General features: G+C 36.2%; 1 protein-coding gene across 5 annotated transcripts in view; it reads left to right on the top strand.

Annotated features, from left to right (window-relative positions):
- The window catches only part of GULP1 (GULP PTB domain containing engulfment adaptor 1), a 163,645-nt gene that overhangs the window by 135,406 nt on the left and 8,819 nt on the right, over nt 1-19,420 (top strand). For 4 of the 5 annotated variants that reach the window (XM_049806262.1, XM_049806240.1, XM_049806248.1 and 1 more), the window contains one exon: nt 13,537-13,675. In XM_049806262.1, coding sequence (XP_049662219.1) covers nt 13,537-13,675 — 139 coding nt within the window. Of the gene's footprint in view, nt 1-10,482; nt 10,708-13,536; nt 13,676-19,420 lie in introns of all 5 variants that reach the window. The other variant, XM_049806270.1, reaches the window with a different exon arrangement.

A 19,420-nucleotide genomic window follows, 5' to 3' on the forward strand; every position in this document is an offset into this window, starting at 1 on the left:
TTGATATTGATTAGATGGTTGTTCCCATGAGGAACTGTCATTTCATTTTACTAAAATCTGTTTAGAGGAGAGAGCACCATAAATTATAAATACTGCATAACTACCACAGTGAAAATTGTAAATTATGGATGTCTTCTCACTTGCAAAGAATTCAGTGATAGCTAATCAACTTTAATGCTAGATTTAAAGTCAATTTAGTCAATTCTTTAATATTTTGTTTTCCTCAATTGGGATGACAGCTAGTTTGGTTTTATTTATGAATATAATAACGAAATGTATCTTCTAATTCAGTTAAACAGGCTCGTAAGTCTCTTGTGATAGATACATTTCTCTTTCACTGAAATTAATGAAGAACTTGGTAATTGCATTTAGAAAAAAACTTAAAGAAAATTATTAATAATGACCAAAAAATATCCTGTAGTTTGTGATTTGTTTTATCTTTTAAGACAATGGTGTCTCATTCCTTATTAAAGAGTTAAGAGATCTAAATTTGTAAATTTGCCAGCCACTTGCAAATTCTCTCCCCAGATGGTGTTTTATTGTTAATTACTGTTGGTACAATGAATATGCATATTGCTTAAATAGCACTTATGCTATAACAGAATTTTATAATATGGATAATTATTCATATGGAAACATTAATTCATTTTGATAAATCACTACCAGCTATCATTTTTCACGTATAATTTTACTGCTTTATTTACTCACAATTCGTGTCACAAATTTCTGAGTTTCGTCATGATTAGAATCGCAGTAAGAGGCATCTAGCAGCCTATTTAATACCTATATAGATTCTGCCACAAAATAGATTTATATAAATGAATAAATATTGGAACAGGTTGCCCAGAGAGATTGGAGCTATCTGTACTCCCTGGACATAGTCCTGAGCAGCTTCAGCTAATTGGATCCTGCTTCAGGCAAGAGTTTGGATTAAGCCACTTTCCTCCTACATGATTCTTCGATCAGTTGTGCAGCCAACAATAAAACAAACAAACAAACTCACCCAAACACATTTTTAGAAAAGAGTCCTTCTCAAATCTGGGAACATAACTGTATCTACCAAGCCCTAGCAACTTTTGTACCTTACCCAGAGACATCATTGAAGTAGGTCTGGTTTAAACTAGATTGTGTACATTGTAAATCAGAGTTCTTAATTGTGCTAGCATAAGAGTAAGTATATATAAATGCAACAGGTTGAAAATAAATGAAGGAATGGAATATTGAGGTTATGAAGTTACTTCAGTGCAGGGAAAAGGAAGCATAAATATTTTTAAGATAGTTTGAGTCTGATAAAGGACTCATGAGTCAAAGTGCCCGGAATAGCAGTGGCTATGATTTGATGATACCTGTATCTTCTTTTACTATGTAAGCGACAAGCACATATGAAAGAAGGAAATAGCAGACAACTCATAAGACGATTGCCTGTTAGTTTGCAATTAATTTTATATGCTTTTAATTCAAATCAACTATCATTTCAAGCATGACTTTGCAAAGTCTGAACTCATATTAGAAAAAAGCAGAAGTGGTGCAAAGAATATTTTCCTCTATTTACACATAATTTCTGTGATGAAAAAGATCAATTTAGTTTCAGAAAAAATTATTAGATTTTTTTTGGCTGAACTTAATTTTAAAACTTTACCATATTGTTTAAAATTTCTGTACTACTGCTGCTCTATGTCTTCAGAATTAGAAAAGAAAAATAGCAGTTCTATCTTGTGATCATTTTTTCAGAGTAAAAATTTCAAATCTGCTGATAGTATTTTTTAAATACTGAAATAAATTAGTTTACATAAATGAAGCAGAATATCCAACATGGAGAATAATGCCTCATCTGAATCACTTCCTAAACACTTTTGGTTAGATGGGAGAAAACTTGCTTCCCTGAAGATATTCTTCCTGTTATGTTCTATGAACATAACACAATCAGTCTTGTGATTTAAAACACATTTGTTAAACTATAAATTTTAGGTTTTCTCACAGCTCTTGTATCCATGCTATTGAATTATAAAGAGATGCCAGTGCCATAGGAGAAGCTTTCTGAAGCTTTTTAAGACATAATAAGTGATTTGATTTATATATATTTAGTTAATTTGATACAGCTCTAACTCCTTATCTGTCAGTCCACTTTGATGTTATGCTGTGTACTGAGGTCTAGGGAGGGATCGTTTAATGATCAATGGAAAGTTTAAGCCCTGATGCGTGATACCTAATATGATAAAAATACATGTGCCATTAACTGGCATCAGAGGAGGCAACTACAGATGGTTATAAAGTTGCTTCTGTTTATGCTTAAATAGTACCTTGGATTTTTGGGTCTTACGCTTTCCTCTTTGTATTTGCTTGTTTGCATGCTGTTTGTACTTTCTCAACGTTCGCCACGTGCTGAAATGGCTTTCCTGTCTCATAGGTTGTTGACTGCGCTTTTCCTTTAGTCATTAATGCATGATCACAGAAACACTTGGTAATCAGCAATTGATTTAGCACTTCAGAATTCAACACTAGCAACATGATTAAACAATTATATACTTAAAGAAGCAGAAGATGTTGCAAGGGCCTGTTATGACAGTTCACAGAACATGACAAATACACACATTTGTGTGCTATATCCTCTTCTCCTTCAATCCCCAGCCCTATGGAAGGGGGACTGCAAGCTGTGCTGTCTAAGCAGGCATAATTTCAAGCTGACAATGGGTGTGTATTTTCCTTCCCCATGAGAGAAGACTTAAGGGTTTTAGTATTTATTGTACCTGTAGTGTGAAACGGTGCTGTTACAGACAGCAAGTGATGTCACTGTCATGCTTTATTTGTTAAAATAGTGACCTAGGACAGAGTGTCTTTCCCACTTGTTCCCTTGGGAAGAAGTAATAGAAACTCTCAGTAACTGAGAAACCTTGCTATCATTTGTATGCAGTGCCAGTCTATAATTTCTTTACTCCTACTTCTTCCTTCTGAAGTTGATTGATTTTTTTTTTGTCTTTAATTATTTTAGATACGTTAGTCTTCCCATTAATTTTAAATGAAATGAAGTAGGTAGAAAATACCCTCAGAAATTTGAAGTTCAGTTCTTTTTGTATTATTTCACTGACCCTTGACACTGTTGGGTTTTTTTAAAAAAACAAACAAACAAAAAAAACCCCAAAAAATCCATTGCTGCTTTTTCTGACAGTGAAGCTAAAGTTTGGGTCTACTGATTCCCAGACCATTTTCCCATTAACAGGACCAGATTGCATCTCCTGTTCTCACTTCAGTATCAAAAAGACAATAGAATCTGAGAACATCTTTAAACTGTGGATGGATAACTTAATATGTATATAGTTTTGAATGTTTGGCTCATTGCACATTTACAAAAAAATAATCTAGTCTCGGAGTGCTGCAGTTCTAAGTAGATACATCGAGACTGTCATTTAAAATAAACTTTTCTAACTTCCTCTTGTTTAAAATGGGCTTGCTAAATAAATATGAAGACATACATAAAGCCATTTGCTGGAATTCATACTCAGGATCAAATGTAATAGTATCAAGGCTTAAAATTCAGATCCACTTTTACTTCCAAAATGTTTTAAAAATATTTTGTCTATAGTTTATCAAAGGTGGTACTTCATATATGTGATCCTCAAGAACAAATAAGACATACCAGGCTGGACTGCAATATGTGACTTTACTGACAGATTTACTTCTCTAAAAGGAGTCAGTCGTGTTCACATATTGAACTCTTGGGTAATAACGTAGAACACTTTATTTGCAAAACATTGTGCTGAAACATTTTAATTTGCTCATCTCTGACATCAAAATGTGTACAAACAATGTTACGCATGGTGACTTAACCAAAATCCGCCAGTGGCCTAAGAGAAGAAAATGCAAGCAGCAAATTGCAGACGACACCAAGTTGGGAGGCAGGGTCGATCTGCTCGAGGGTAGGGATGCTCTACAGAGGGATCTAGACAGACTGGATCGATGGGCTGAGGCCAATCGTATCAAGTTCAACAAGGCCAAGTGCCGGGTCCTGCACTTCGGTCGCGGCAACCCCATGCAGCGCTACAGGCTTGGAGAAGAGTGGCTGGAAAGCTGCCCGGCAGAAAAAGACCTGGGTGTGCTGGTTGACAGCTGGCTGAATATGAGCTGGCAGTGTGCCCAGGTGGCCAAGAAGGCCAACGGCATCCTGGCCTGCATCAGAAATAGTGTGGCCAGCAGGAGCAGGGAGGTGGTTGTTCCCCTGTACTCGGCACTGGTGAGGCCGCACCTCGAGTCCTGTGTTCGGTTTTGGGCCCCTCACTACAGGAAAGACATGGAGGTGCTGGAGCGTGTTCAGAGGAGGGCAACCAAGCTGGTGGGGGGCCTGGAGCACAAGTCTTTTGAGGGGTGGCTGAGGGAACTGGGCTTGTTTAGCCTGGAGAAAAGGAGGCTGAGGGGAGACCTTATCGCTCTCTACAACTACCTGAAAGGGCGTTGTAGTGAGGTGGGTGTTGGTCTCTTCTGTCAGGTGGCTGGAGAGAGGACGAGAGGAAATGGCCTCAAGTTGAGGCAAGGGAGATTTAGGTTAGATATTAGGCAAATTTTTTTTTACTGAGAGGGTTGTCAAACATTGGAACAGGCTCCCCAGGGAAGTGGTTGTGTCACCATCCCTGGAGATATTCAAAAAGCAAGTAGACGGGGTACTCCATAACATGGTTTAGTGGGCATGGTTAATGGTTGGACTCGATGATCTTGAAGGTCTTTTCCAACCTAAATGATTCTATGGTTCTATGAATTGTAAGCTGAAGCTTCATTTTCAGAACAGAATTAAAAATAGTTTGGATGATTGGTTAATTTCACATATGAGAACACCAGTTACTAATTGTTTTAATTAAATTCTTTTTTTAGGGAGTAATAATGAATTGGAGTATTAGGGATTTTGTTGAGAGCCCTCAATTGCTCTATTTAAGAAAAATCCACTCACATGAAAATTGAAAATCATAATAATAAAAATAATTAGGGTTGACTTTTCTCTCTCCAGTTCATAAGTAGTGCAAGTTATAGGCTTGTTTGGGAAATACAAAGGGAAATCTAATATAAAACTGCTTTCCTGATTCTTCTTGCTTATATTGCAGATTTTTAGCAGCCCACGTAAGGGTTTATTCGAGGACTCATTTTAAAATACTGGCAGACTGAGATGGGTGTAAATGATATCCATGAATAATGCAATTACGTACCGTTTACATTTTTGCAATGTGTAAGTGGGTGCACAGCACTGACAGCAGTAGGCTTCTGCTTTTGAAGGATACATTTGCTGTCAAAATTATCTTGTTGCTTGGTTATTAGTATCACTATCAAAATTTTTCTGTGGCTGTTCTAATTCTAGCCATATGGCCAAATCAACATCAATCTAATTTAGGTGCTTTTTCTATCAGTTTGTAAACTGTATGGGAAAGATACAATATCTTTCTGAACCTATAAAAGAAGCCATTAAAAGCAATGAGATCATACTTGGAAATGAAAAAAAGAAAACGTAAGTTGTATAATCAATTACTTTTGCATAAAATATATTGTGAAAGTGGAACATCAAATTACCAATCTTCTGCACGCTTTTTCTCTCAGGATATTGTAACTATTTAAATTTATTCAGCACATTCAGTAAATACTAAACTGGCTAGTCATTTTTTCTACTTCTGGGTTGATGTTTTTAGGTACGCTAGTCTTGCTAAAAGTTTAAAAAGTTAGTCCCTAAAATGTCTATATTTGCCAATGCAGAAGTGTTATGCAATAGAAACTGTCGCTTTTTTCCATTTCCTGAATGGATTTGTCAAGGACATACTATACCAAACTAGGAGTTTCCTTAGAGTAGTTTGCCTGCACTTACATGTGCTGTGGGAAATGTTGGCATGGGATGTTTCTTTTGTCTCTCGCTCCCTTGCATGTACAGCTAAAGTTTCCATTACTTTTATATCTGTGCTGTTTACTTTTCATCTGTTTTAGTGGCTTGGCAATACATTAGTCACTGGTCTTTTTTGCATTTGGTCTTGATTTTATGAGGACAATCTGATTTTCATTCTGTTGTTTGCTTATGATGACATTGCTCAAGTTTGTATCACAATAAGACTTTGGATGCTACTGCTATGTATAAATCCAACCTCCAAAGATCAGTGCATCCCTGGGAATGATGTTTCACATGACGTCTGTTTTTGCTATTTATATTGCTAGTGTTACCTAAAGCAGCTTGGGTTAGCTGTACACACAGCCTTTGTGGGTTAGCAGTTAGATACAATTAGCACCCTCAGTTTTTATAGTAGACTGAACAGTAAATCATTGTAGTCCACTGAGGAACCTCTGTTGAGATAAGAGATTTTTAATCTGTTGGGGCTTGGCTGAAGTTTATCAGGCATGCCTTCAAGGTTTTTCTCTTTGAGCAACATTTAAGGCAGAGAAGGAAACTGTGACGACTACATGACTATGAGGTTAGAAGACAACAGGAATGTTCAGGAAAATAACTTAAAAGAGAAGATGATGAAATATGAGGGAAGCAGAATTGAAAGGCAGCAGGAAAAGGTATTGGGAGAAACAGGCCCAAAAGGAACGGTGTTCTTTCATTGACCATAAGTATTGTCAAAGTAGCAGTACGTAATACGTATTCCTATCATGGCAGTGTTGCAAAACCCCGCCATTTTTAAATGGAGCGTTAAAGATACTGATTGATTAGACCTTTTTTAAAGATCTTTAATTGTGACCTAGAAGCTTAGGCCACCTGCACCTACTACTCTCATTAAAAAGCTTTAACATGCTCGTGAGAAAACCCCAGGATAGACATTGGAACTGTATGCATATTTCAGAAAACAGTTTTGGAATATGTTTAGCCATATCACTTAATTCGTGTTTCCATTAAGACTGCCAAGTGGGGAAATGCACATGTTTTTTATTCGCCTATCTTCTGCTTTTTCAATTTTATACTACCCTGTATTCAGTTAAGTGAGCACTTCTTCATGAGGGTTTAAAATTCTATTATGTTTGTGATGTTAAAAAAATAAATTTGAAATTGCGTATGTCAGATTTCATGTTAATGAAAAAGTACTAAATGAATTGAAGATGTAGCAGTTAATTAATGAAATTGCTAATGCTTATACAGTATTTTATGAATGAGTAAATTAATATATCTTTAGTAGTCCTAAATCTCAGGTAGCTTGTAATCAGTGGTTTTGTAAACTAACTGCATAATTTCCACTTCAAGTCACTCACAGTTCCCTATAACATTCACTGCAGTCATCCACTGTGACTGTTATGTATATTACCAACTTGAATGTTCTAAGGAAGAAAAACATTTTCTTATTCGTTAATACACTTATGTGATTCCTATGGGGCTATGACACAGAGATTGCAATCAATGTCTTGAGACACCTAGTAAAAACAAACAATTTTGGAAAGATTTCTTGATTAGCAAAAACTCAATCTTGCTACATTTTCCAGTATGATGCAGCCAAACAGCGCATCTTCAGCATCATGCTAAGTAGAATGAGGCAAAAATAAATCTTTTGACAGGCACATAATAACATCTAATCATACTAGAGACCAAGGCCACTGCACTAGCATGTTAATTTCATTAAGAATGATTTCATGTTGTTTTCTTGCATTGATGAAATGGGGCCGGAATTGGAAAGTAATGTATCAGCCTGAGCAATACTACATGTTCGGTGTTCCGCAGTGGGAAGCTCAGACAAAATACAATTGCCACATATAATGGCAATTTAATATATTTTTACTATATTTTCTTCCTTTATGATTTGGTGTAAGAGTATTAAGTTTCAGAAGTTACACCCTTTTTAGGTTGTATTCTTTACAGTAAGGGTCTGCTCCTTCCTCCTCCTGCATTTTCTGAATCTGGTGATATTTCCTACATTTTAAAAGCCTTCTGTGCAATCCTTATCTTTGTGACCTTCCAATTATTATTTTCCGTTGTTGAATACACTTACATGCTGTACCTGTCCTGTCTGTGGGCTGCTTGAATATGTAAGGCTGTAAGCAGAAAGCCACTGTCAGCCTCACAGGTCTTTCTGGGTCATGGAATGCAACACGTGGAAGAGCGGTCGCAGCACCCGCTGGTGGGCTTCTGTACTGCCCTGCAAATGAAGAATTACTAGTGAAAATTCATTATTGACAAGACATGTTCCCAAAACTGTCATGTAAAGCTCGACACCTTATATGGTGTGAAATGTCCTAAGATTATCGCTTTTCAGGTAAACAGGAAGAAACATGACTGCTCAATGTTCAGAGCTTGAATGATACAAATAATGTATATTCTGGTTTTGTATTGAAACCTTTCATTGCCTGGATTTGATATATGTTCATCTTCCTTATAGTTTTGCTGCTTTGCATCCTATATGCCTGTGGCTGATTTTTCATGTGATATACATGCTTGCTTATGGAAACTACTCATCCTTCACTGTTTTGCATTTCAGGGAAATATTTTGCTTCCTTAATTTGACTGTTTGTATTTAGTATCTTCCAGTGTTTACTATTATGAGATCTATTTTTTTCCATATAAATGTATAGCGGTAGGTATTATGTGGTAGTAATTACAAGGTAGCATTGCAAGTCTTCCACCTGTAGTCTAGTGATACTCTTGAAATAATAAGCAAAATTTTATGTCCAGTCATTTTTTGCTTTCATTTTTATTGATTATCATTCCAAACCCTCTGCTTCACAATTCCAGCTTGGAAACAGATGAATTCTTTACAATTGCAAACAACTTTTTTTTTTTTTTTTTTCCCCCCCTTATGAATTGCAAATTTTCAATTGAGAGTTTTGTGGTGGGTTTTGGTGTTCTCATAAGTATGGCATTTTTACTACATTTGGATACCTGTACCCTTCACCTGGCTCATCTGTAAAGAAAGTGAAGAAAGGAACTAAGACTCAGTTTAAAAGGATTTGAAATGTTCTGTTTACTACATAACTCTGAAAAAAAGATTTAAAATCACTGATTAAATCCTGCTCTATTGATGTTACGCAAACTTCTAGTGAAATAATCATGTCATATTGATTGTGTAACGCTGTGTGAAAAGAGTAAAAGCAAACTTCTGTGCCTATCTACCACTGCTTCAGCCTGGGCAAGTCGGAGGATTTTTTAGGCAAGACGCCTACAGCACAGACCAAATTGCTGCCTTCTCAGTGTATAAACTCCTGGCTCTAGCCAAGAAGAACTGTCTGTACAAGAGTTCAATCCCTTCTGTTAAGATTCAGAGGTGAATCTGTCCTGTGAAGCCTTAATTGTCCAAAGCTGTTTTCTTCAGATTTTGAGGTAGGAATTACAACTTGGCCCCAACAGAAACGTTGGTTGAGCATGTTTCTTAAATATTTAGACATTTCCTTTTTGCTTTTTTTTTCCAGGATCAGTCCTAAAGGCTCTTTGTTTCTAATTTCACCTAGAGAAGATCCATTTCTTTTTAAACCTTTCAGGATTGCAGATATTTCCCATTCGGACAAAAAATAAAGGGATTTTGTTTTTTATCAAAGCCCACAAAGCCCTCAGCTTCGCTCTCAATACACAGTGAATCTTGCTGGAATATATAGTTAAATAGTCCCCAGTCATATGAGGCTGCTAGCTTCAGATTCTTGTCTGCCTAATTCAGACCAGAACCTTGCAGTTACCACTTTGTCATCTTGGGTGAACTCTCCTACCATCTGTATTCTGGTGTGGATTTTATTAATTTGTCTCTGTTCAAAGCTGTTCTGTGGATTTGTTAAGATATCAGAGAATCTTACAATCCTCAACTTTTTTTATTTTCCCAGCAGCAAAGGTTTACTCTGACCTGCATCCTGTGCTGCTATTGTAGGGACATGAGGATTCCTTTGCTTTGCAATAATGAGTCTCATCTTTTGAGATACCTACTGAAAATACCAAGTTCAATTAGTTATTTATCCACACAGAAAAGATGGCAGAAGGGTATTATTGTCCATAAATACTTAGGTGCACAAATTCTATAGACAGGGAAATGAAACAAAGTCTAGTATTAATATAAACATTAAAATTTGTACACCGAGACCTTGTACTGTAAGAAGATTTTAGTTAAATAATTAAATATTCTTTAAATATTGGTGGGATATAAATGGTAGATGTTTCCTTGTTCGGGGAAAGAAAATTCTGTCCTGTGCTTTAACCACCAGAGTAACTCTTCTCCCCAGATATGTGCTTACCTGCTAATTTACATGTGCAGATATGAGATATTGCTGATATGTTGGTGGATTTAGACATTTGTCAGTACATCCGACACACTCGCTTTTGGAAAGATGCCTGTCTTCATTTTACTTGGTGTATTTATCAAGGAGCAAGTCATCTTCATTCCACTTAATACTAGGTTATCTCTTCCTGTGGTATATTTTTAGATTTTGGTTTACAATATTTTCAAGTTCTGTACCTTGTAACTATAGCACTGAACAACAAGTTGCTGACAATTCATTCCCTGACGTTACCACATTCGGTTCCTCAGAGTGTTTTCTCTTTCTCTGATTCCTTTTCAGCTGCTGCACATAAAGTGTGATAATGATGAACATATGTTTCAAAGACCCTCTACTTTTTTCTGGTGTAACAGTGAGGATTCACCTCCTTGTTTAGATATCTCTTCCATTACGCTTACTCCTAGGAGTTCTCCTGACTCTAGAGTACCATCTGGATTGTTAATACCACCACCTTCAAAAAGTGGTCTTCCAAAGCCAACCAGTGAATACAGCTGCCTAAGACCTCGTGTAATCCTGCTGTGCAAAAGCTTTTTCAGTTTTTTTGGCTTTCCTTGTTCTCTGTTGTGATTAACTTGTATTAAAAATGTGCATTTTGTACAGCAGTTAAAGGACAGAGCAGATGTCTCACGTTCTCTAGGGATGCTCTTAAAATATGGAATTGGTGAAGATTGACTTCTACATAGCTTTTTCTCTCCCACCCCCAAAACTTAAGTTCTTATTTTCCCAACATGTTTAAATTAGTCCATTAATTAATTACCTCTGTGTTATTATTAAGAATAGTTATTCAAAACAAATAATACTTAAGGTCCAACTTCAAGGGCTTTCCCCCCATGAATTAAGAGAAAAGCAATCAGCCATTAAATACATTTTTGCATTCTTTATAAAAACTCTGTGCAAAATGAAGATTGAAAATTATTCTTAGATATGAAATGAGCATATTGCCTGCTTTTTCATAGCAATATGCTTATACTCTAAACTTTTCTTTCATTTGCAAGTAACATTTGGCTGTATTTGGCAAACATCCTGGCTTTCTGCATGTGTTCATGAAATAAAAATGCTTCTTGTGCTCATGTATTCAAAATATACATTTCTTAAAATAACTAAATTATAGTTTTACTTAAACTATCTGTATCAATAGTATCAAAATGGCTAGTAGCTTCAACAAAATGGCATATAGACAGGAAATGACAGTGTAAAGTTTGGGTTTGCTTTTTTTGCCTAAAAGACTCATTTAAGACTAAACATAAATACTGTTTGCTTATTTATCTAGCTTCTAGGTAGCCATAAACACTTAGAAAATAAGGAGAATCTACATCAGCATTTACTGTCTCCATGGCATTCTAGGATTATCCATGAACGTTGATGGGAAATGTAGGTTAATACATGGCATACACTTAATGCATTAAACTTGATCCTACCTTCCTGATGCAGACAAAAACCTATCTACAATCAGAGAGAGTTTTGTTTGTATGAGGAAAGGGATATGAGATTCATTATATGTTTACTTTGGGTCAAGCACATCCGTTGCCCTGCTTTGAGTGGGAGCAGATGACATCCAGCGATCTCCCTGATTTAAATTATACTGGTTCTCTTGAGTATGCACAAAGGTGCCAGGAGGTTAATACAAGGTCCGTGAACGTAGTAATAAGAACCTATTGTGTCTAAACACTGCACTGAAATGTCTTCACAACAGATGATCTTTGAAATTGCAATGCTAACTCGTGTTGAGGTCAGTAAGAGTACTGTATGTGTAAAAATCTTAAAAATTAGTTATTGTGTGAAGTAATTCAGCTGTGGTCTTACCAGGGAATAACATGGCTGAGAGAATATTTTGTTTAAATAGAACCAAAAAAAAAAAAAGGCAGCATGTTAAATGTGGATTTTTTTTTTCTTGGTATACTTCAGTATACCTAGGTAGAAATATCCCAGGGTTTTTGAGATATTGAACAGTTCTAGATCTCACTTAATCCACATTTAAAATACAGATTCAAAACTTCTAAGAAATAGGAAGCGTAGGAATTCAGAGTCTAGTTTTCTCTTTAAGCAGTGTATTCAGTGGAAGACTGTGGATCAATATCCTTTCCTTTTCAGCAGCCACTGCAGCCTGCAGAGGGAAACAGAGGTAGTTCAGGGCTACCTAAGGACATGGCTTAGAAATCTGTGGCGTGTGCCATCAGAGGGCAGCTTTGGTTGCTGCAGCAGAGGCACTAAAGAAAGTAGCATTCCAAAATAAGATTTAGGTCCATGAAACTCATGGACCAGGAGTGCTAAAGACCACCTGCTTGCCAGGTTGTTGTATTAATGTATGCTGAAGAAAAGGATCCACGTGACTAATTTAACTTGTGCTTAAAAAATTTTCATGAGAATATATTGGTCAAATTGAATCTTACTTGAAAGTAGCAGCCTTTCCCTGTGCCTGGCTGTATAATCTTTCTAATACACAGAATGTAGGGGGGTTGGTATTGTCTAAGTAATAACATTAACATGCAAACTAGTTTTGCATATATATTCTGCCTTTGGCTTGTCAACCTCAGTTTTCTTCTATTTCATCATCTGTCTTTGATGTTCAGTTTATTCTGACTTTGACTGTGCCTCATTTGTGTTTTTGAAGTAGTGGACTGATGGCAGGAGGAATGAATCACTCAAAAATAAATATGGCTGTAGAACCATGGTAATTGTTGGGTTTGGGATTTCATTGCTTATCCAGTATTTCTTTGAACACTTCCAAATTCCTGGGCCTTACTAATGAAATCACTTCTGTTTTATATTCAAGGATGAGAGGTTTATGTTGGATATTAATATTAGTGTATTGCATGTCTAGGTTGTTTCTTTTGAAAAAACACATTTGAAGCTTTGAATGCACCAGGTATTTTAGGTTGTCAAATAAGTGATCATGTAAGGAAGGAACTAGTAACCAAGAAATACTGGGATTGTATCTTTTAATTTTAGCTACTTGTTCTGTGCACTCCAGAGCATAGCATATTGTTGTTGCAGTATTACCTTAAATGGGTCTTTTGAACATCTGTATTCATACATCTGCAATAGAGAACTGCTTGTCACCAGCTTTTTCAGGTTTAACTGTGATACGTTTCTGGCTGTACAAGGTGGACTGAAAATGGAAAAGTTACAATGCTGCTTATGTATTGGAGAGTTTTAGCATGTCTCAGACTCTGAACTGCAAATGCCATTTGCTTGGTGTCAGGAGCTGTTTTTTGCATGCTGATGGTTACTTTTAACTTTTTTGAATATGTGGCTCTTACCTGCATGCTGAAGAATTCAGTATTGTGATCTTTATCATGTGAAATATTGCCCTAATGTTTATTGTCCTTATTGTAGGCAGGCAGTGTGACACCTAAATCACCCTCTACTGACATCTTTGATATGGTTCCCTTTTCTCCCATATCCCCTCAGTCATCAACACCTACTCGCAATGGTACACAGCCTCCTCCAGTACCCAGTAGATCTACAGAGATCAGTAAGTTTTGTAACAACTGACCTAGTTTTTGCTTGCGTTATATCTTTTTTTTAATAAAGCGTCTTTAAAGATTTACGTACATTTTGCATGAAAAGCCAAATACAGTTTTTTTAAATCACATTCAATAATGCCATTTCATTTCACCATCTTCCCAAAGTCATTGATGTTGTGCCAAGTTACGTTATAAATTATTTACTTGCTTGAAACTATTAAATAAACAGTTTGAAGGAGTTTGGTTGGGGATTTTAACTTGGCTTTTCTTTTACAGTATCTTTTTTGTACTTCCTTCAAGAAATACTTTTACTTCTGTTAGTTCTTTCCTTGTCAAGCCACAGTTGTAGCATCTAAAGCCTACATTTCTGTCGAAGACAGCAGGTGGAGTAAGTATGGTGGTGATATGCAGAACAGAGAGCTGAAGAAATTCCTCAAGATGTAGACTGTCTTGGAATGCTTTTTTTAATACTACTTTTTATATCATCTACAGTTTTATTTTTCAGTTATAGTTGATGAACCTTTCCAGATCTGTGAACCACTCCTAAAAGATCTTCAAAAGATGATTAACAATAGCAATTTTATTTTCCAAAGGCTTGAAAGCAGCTAGGGTAGAGTTCATGGCTTCACTGGAAATCTTTTAGGAGTCCACAAAGTATTTTTAAAAGCTTTGGAAATCCCTTGGGGGAAAGGGGAGTGGAGCATATACAAGCAATGGTAGAGGTTGTAGAAATATCAGTCTGTGCATAGTATCTTCTATTTCTGATGTCTATTTTAGTATGGGTAAGGAACATTTATGTTATTGCCTGCCACCATGTAAAACCACATTTGAAGAGTTTCTGCCTGTTTTGGGGAATGCTGCTAGTATGTAGAATTTTCAGGTATGAATGAGAGCTGTGCACAATTATAAAAATGCATTGTCAGTGAATGTCTTCCCCAATACCGTATCCTATGCACCTTTCGGTTCCATTGCTCAGAATGACTGTCACCCTCTAAAGAGAAAGTAGATGTCGAGGCTATTGATTCAATAAAAAAAAAGAAGTTCTTTTTTAGAGAAGATTTTTAATTAATTTCTATGGGTTTCTCAAAGAGTGTATTAACAGAATTTAAAACTATTCTATTAGGAATAGTTAATATTAACTATTATTAAATAACTTTAAGGAATATTAGAATATTCTAATAGAATATTAGAACTGTGATATTAAAGAGAATTTTTATAGCTTTGTAAAGAACAATAAAAAAATATTTCAAAGACACCCCCTCCAAGAAGTCATTTTGTTTTTTCAAATTTTTTCTTCTGAAACTCCAGCCAGTGCCATAAAGTTGATCTCAATGTGAATATCCAGCTTCAGAAGTAATAACTTGATTGAATTATAGGAAGAGATGGGGTTTTTTAGCTACTGTCCCACTTTGGTTCCGTTGAAAGTGTGGCTAGAAATCTTGTAGCGGTCAGCACTTAATGCTGAGTGGTCTTGAGAATTCCAGCTATGTAAGTTTCGTAGTCGTTTAATCAGTGGGGTTTGTAGTATAGAAAATACTATAAATAAGTTGCTTATTTAGTGATATGTACATTGAAAATGGTTGTTTCTTCTGCACTTCATTCATTTGCATTAAATTAAGGTGATGTGGTTCAGAGACGTGGCAGTCAGTGTCTGTTAATTCTCTGTTCCATGCTTCAGAGGGAGATTACAGAAGTATCTCATAGTCTTTATACTTTTGACACCTCCTCTTTCAGTGTACGTCATGGTACTTTAAATGTTGAAAATTGTTGCATTCATCAGCTATTAACACATTTTGGTGTATTTCAAAAGTGTAATTTGAAACAGAAGAGGACTATTATATAATCAGACAAGGACTTACTGTCTATAGATGAGAAAGTTCAGGTCCCGTAAGAACCTTATTCAAGCTGTGTAATGTTACATTACTACAATAATATACAATAATATGTTGTTTTATGTGATGTTATTACTGCCAGTACAAGCAAGCTGGTATTTCTTTCTCTGATACAAGTCAGATAGGTGGCAACCAAGAGGAGCCGATGCTTGGAGTCTCCCATTTCCTGAGGGAAATCTTTTCATGTTCTTATCTCTACTCTCTTTGTCACTGCACTTGAGTGGTTTTTTCCCATTCCTTTTGATGAAATTACAGGGTGATTTTGTTGGATTTTATAATTTTTATAACTTTCACCTTTATCACGTTCAGTAGTAAACAAGGAGAAAGATAAGGGTGCACCATCTATTTGCTACTGTCAACCTCAGTTGCTTCATTTGTCTCAGGTTCATCTGCCTGTTACCTAGGGATGGCACTTGTGCTGCTCAAGCAAAATGTGCTTTTAAAAGCCAAAGTTCATCTTCCTCATCAACTGGTCAGTTTGACAAATTACCCAAGAATAACACCGCACAGGAAAGACAGGTCTCATTTGCAGGAGACTGGTAACAATACCAAGCACTTTGGATTCTTCCAAGACCAAGAGCTTCACAGATGGTAATTAGCACCAGGATGACAGTTCAGCTTTTCATAAAGAGAAGTGCCTAGAGTTAAGAGTTTTGCTTGCCAGCTCTCCATAGGGTAGTTTCCCCAGCAAAAATTGCGGGGTTATAAATTATACCTTTTGCATTGACTTGTTCACAGCATGTAGTTCAAGAAACCCAGCATTCTAACACTAGAAGAGTGCAACACTGACCTTTTTGTGGTAAGGCAGTTATCTCCAAAGCATTTAAGCTTTAAAAAAGGGAGAATATTCTTGAAATTTTGAGTTCTTGCTCAGCAATATACCAATATGGTTTCTCAGTAAATGTCTGCTCACTACTGGGACTATCAGTGATAGCAAATAGATTGTTTTTACTTATTTTAAAGGAGACAATTGCATGATTTCTGGACAGGAAGTTGTAGATTGGACAAGTATGCGGTGTATCTTTAGGTAATACTTGCAAAGAAGTGATTCTTTCAAAAGCAAAAGTCCTTTCCAGAATTGTATTTCTACTCAAAATGTTGCTGAGAAATACTTCTTTTAACACTTTAACCAGCTTGCAGGCTGAACATAAACATTGCAGCCCAGTATAGTGATTGCTTATTTGAACAATTGACCAATGCATAGTAAGCACAACCAAAAATGCAGTGTTAAAGACCATGCTGCTGCTTCCTTGTGGAGTAAAGGATTGCAAACGTTCTCGTAAGTTATCTTAAAGGACAGCATTAACTTATTAGTTTTAATTAATTAAAGGAGGAATTAATTTATGTTTCCTGTTGGCACAGCCTTATTGTTATATCTTAGAAAAGAACTGGAGAGGAACAGTCTTCATCAAATTGTTCAACATTTATTTTACTCAAATGCCTCTTGAACAATCCAAGGTCACAACTGGCAGATGTAGAAGTCTGCTCTGAGATGCTATCTTTCCAGAGATATTTAAGAGTATGTTGTCAGAATAATGGTGGAACCATTTTTTTTATGCTGTAATAATTCCAAAAGAAAAAAAAATATGGAGAAGCCTGCAGCTAAGGGAAAGGCTTCCTGGACTTCACTACCTCAGCTTATTCCAAGTATTTTCTTGGGTCCCTGTCTTCAGTGTGATTAATTTTTATTTGTCATCACAGCTGTTCCAGGACATCTGGGGAAAGCATATATCAGCATAAGTCTGTGCCTGGATGATAGCTAAGGTAAAGAAGATTAGGATGCAAAATGCAGCAGAAAAGCCAAATAACACACTTTCATATAACACAGGAATTTTAAATGCAGAAAAGCAATTGTACTATGGACTTTTTCAGCTGGTTTACTGAAATGGTTAGGAAGTTATAATAGATATAGTTCCCAAAATAATTATTTTTCATAGAAACTTAGCTAGAAAATCCTTCTCTGTTTTGAATTTGATTCTGTACAGGGTTTATTAGCTTTGTCACTTGGAATAAGTTACACTCTGGTTAATTTTAAAGTCTGCCTTGATTAACAATATAAATGAAGTAATCCTTCACCTGAAGGCAGGTGACATTAAAGGAGCTAAAGCTTCTGCCATTCTCCTGCTAATGAGTTCAGAAGTGCTGTCATTAATAAAAGACCAATAATAAGGCATGAATGAGATAATATGCATAATAGTATACAAAATACTTGCTTTCAAAAATAACGATAAGTCATATTTCAGTACTAAGAAATGCAAGAGTTGTGTTCTTTACCTTTTTTTTCTAAATACATTCCTTGAATGTTTGCTAAGCCTTGGTGTTGAAATTGGCTGCTTTTAGCTGTCTGACCACACAGAAAACTGTCAGCTCCTTTTAAGGGTAAAAAGAACTTGAGTGGGGAGAAAAAGAAAAAAAATGGACTTAGATAGTGAACAAACTTACAAAGAGCAAAAAGCATAATCACTTCTTGCCCAGTCGAGGTTAGATGGAAAGTCAAAGCTCCTACACATCTGAAGGTTACTTGATAGGAGCATCGGAGCATGTAAGGACACTGGTTATACTGGAGCAGACCCATTTTGGCTGTGAAAGAGGCAAGGGATGAGGTGGATCCTAATTTTTACATTAGATTATCCTAGCTAAAGTCTCTTTCGCATGCAGGTGGTCTGCCTCTGCCAGGAAAGACTAGATTTTTTTTTGGCTCAAGTGGACTTTTGGAATAATGCTCTCTGATCTGGGCCATCTCCTGGTCCCATGTGACAGTTTGTAGCTGTTTAGCCACAGTTTTTGAAATATGTAATTAATCAAGTTCCTGCTTGTTTCTGTACTTTATTATGGGAGTGAATGCTAGTAGCTGCTAATTATTTAAAATGCCTATTGTGCAGCCTGATAACACCTAATTGATCCCATGGGTCAAAACCCATGGAGACTGATATGCGTAATAAATGCTGAAGACCCTAGACAAGTACAGGTCTAAAATTCTGACTCCAGGGATGCCAGAATAAAGACATCTGTTTAGCTATATGCCTGTGCGTCAACATTGATAACATGACTGGTAACACTGCAACATGGATTTTGTTGTCAAGTAGTCACTTGTCAGCTTCCATATCGTGGATGTTACAGGTAATATTTTGTGCTTGACCAGAAAACTAGCTAGTCATTTCAAAGATACTAATGGCCTCTTTTACTCTCATGCTCTTAAGCTAACATTGTTTTAAGGTTGGTAGTATGCTTACCAGGTTTCTTGCTGGACTACCATGAAAGTTAGGACATAGGATATGGTTTTAATTTTCTCTCCACTGATGACAAGACAGTATTAACTTGGTTCTGTAAATTTTGCAATCAATGTGGTTGGGTTAGCAAAATTATTTTCTTACTGCTTTAGTTCAACCAGTGTGGGATAGAAAAAGACTGTATAGATGACACCGTTATATGTAGAGGAAAAAAAAAAAATCCTGCTACTGAGAAGGAAAAAAAAACCACAGACCCCAAAAAACCCAACCCAAAATATTTGGGCTGTCAGATGTGAAGAACTAGCATTACACTGTTCTAATAACAGCAACAAAAAAAAGTCTCTTGGAGGTGTTTCTTCTTGTCCAGACAAAAAAGAAACAAACAAACAAACAAAACCTATGACCACTAGAAAGCATACTACAGTTAAGAAAAAGTGAGAAACAGTATTGCATCTGAAGAGAGAAATTTGCAATCATTCTATTTATGGATCCAGATTTAGTGGAATTTTAGGGTAAGTGACCTGTCATGGTCCTATGCTTTTTTTAGTCTTTCTTTCTTGACTTGATCTTATCCAAGATTTTAAAACTCTGACAATTAGTTTTAGTTACTACCAGCTGTGCATTGAGGAAC

This window comes from Accipiter gentilis, chromosome 1 (assembly GCF_929443795.1).
Source record: "Accipiter gentilis chromosome 1, bAccGen1.1, whole genome shotgun sequence".
Taxonomy (NCBI): domain Eukaryota; kingdom Metazoa; phylum Chordata; class Aves; order Accipitriformes; family Accipitridae; genus Astur; species Astur gentilis.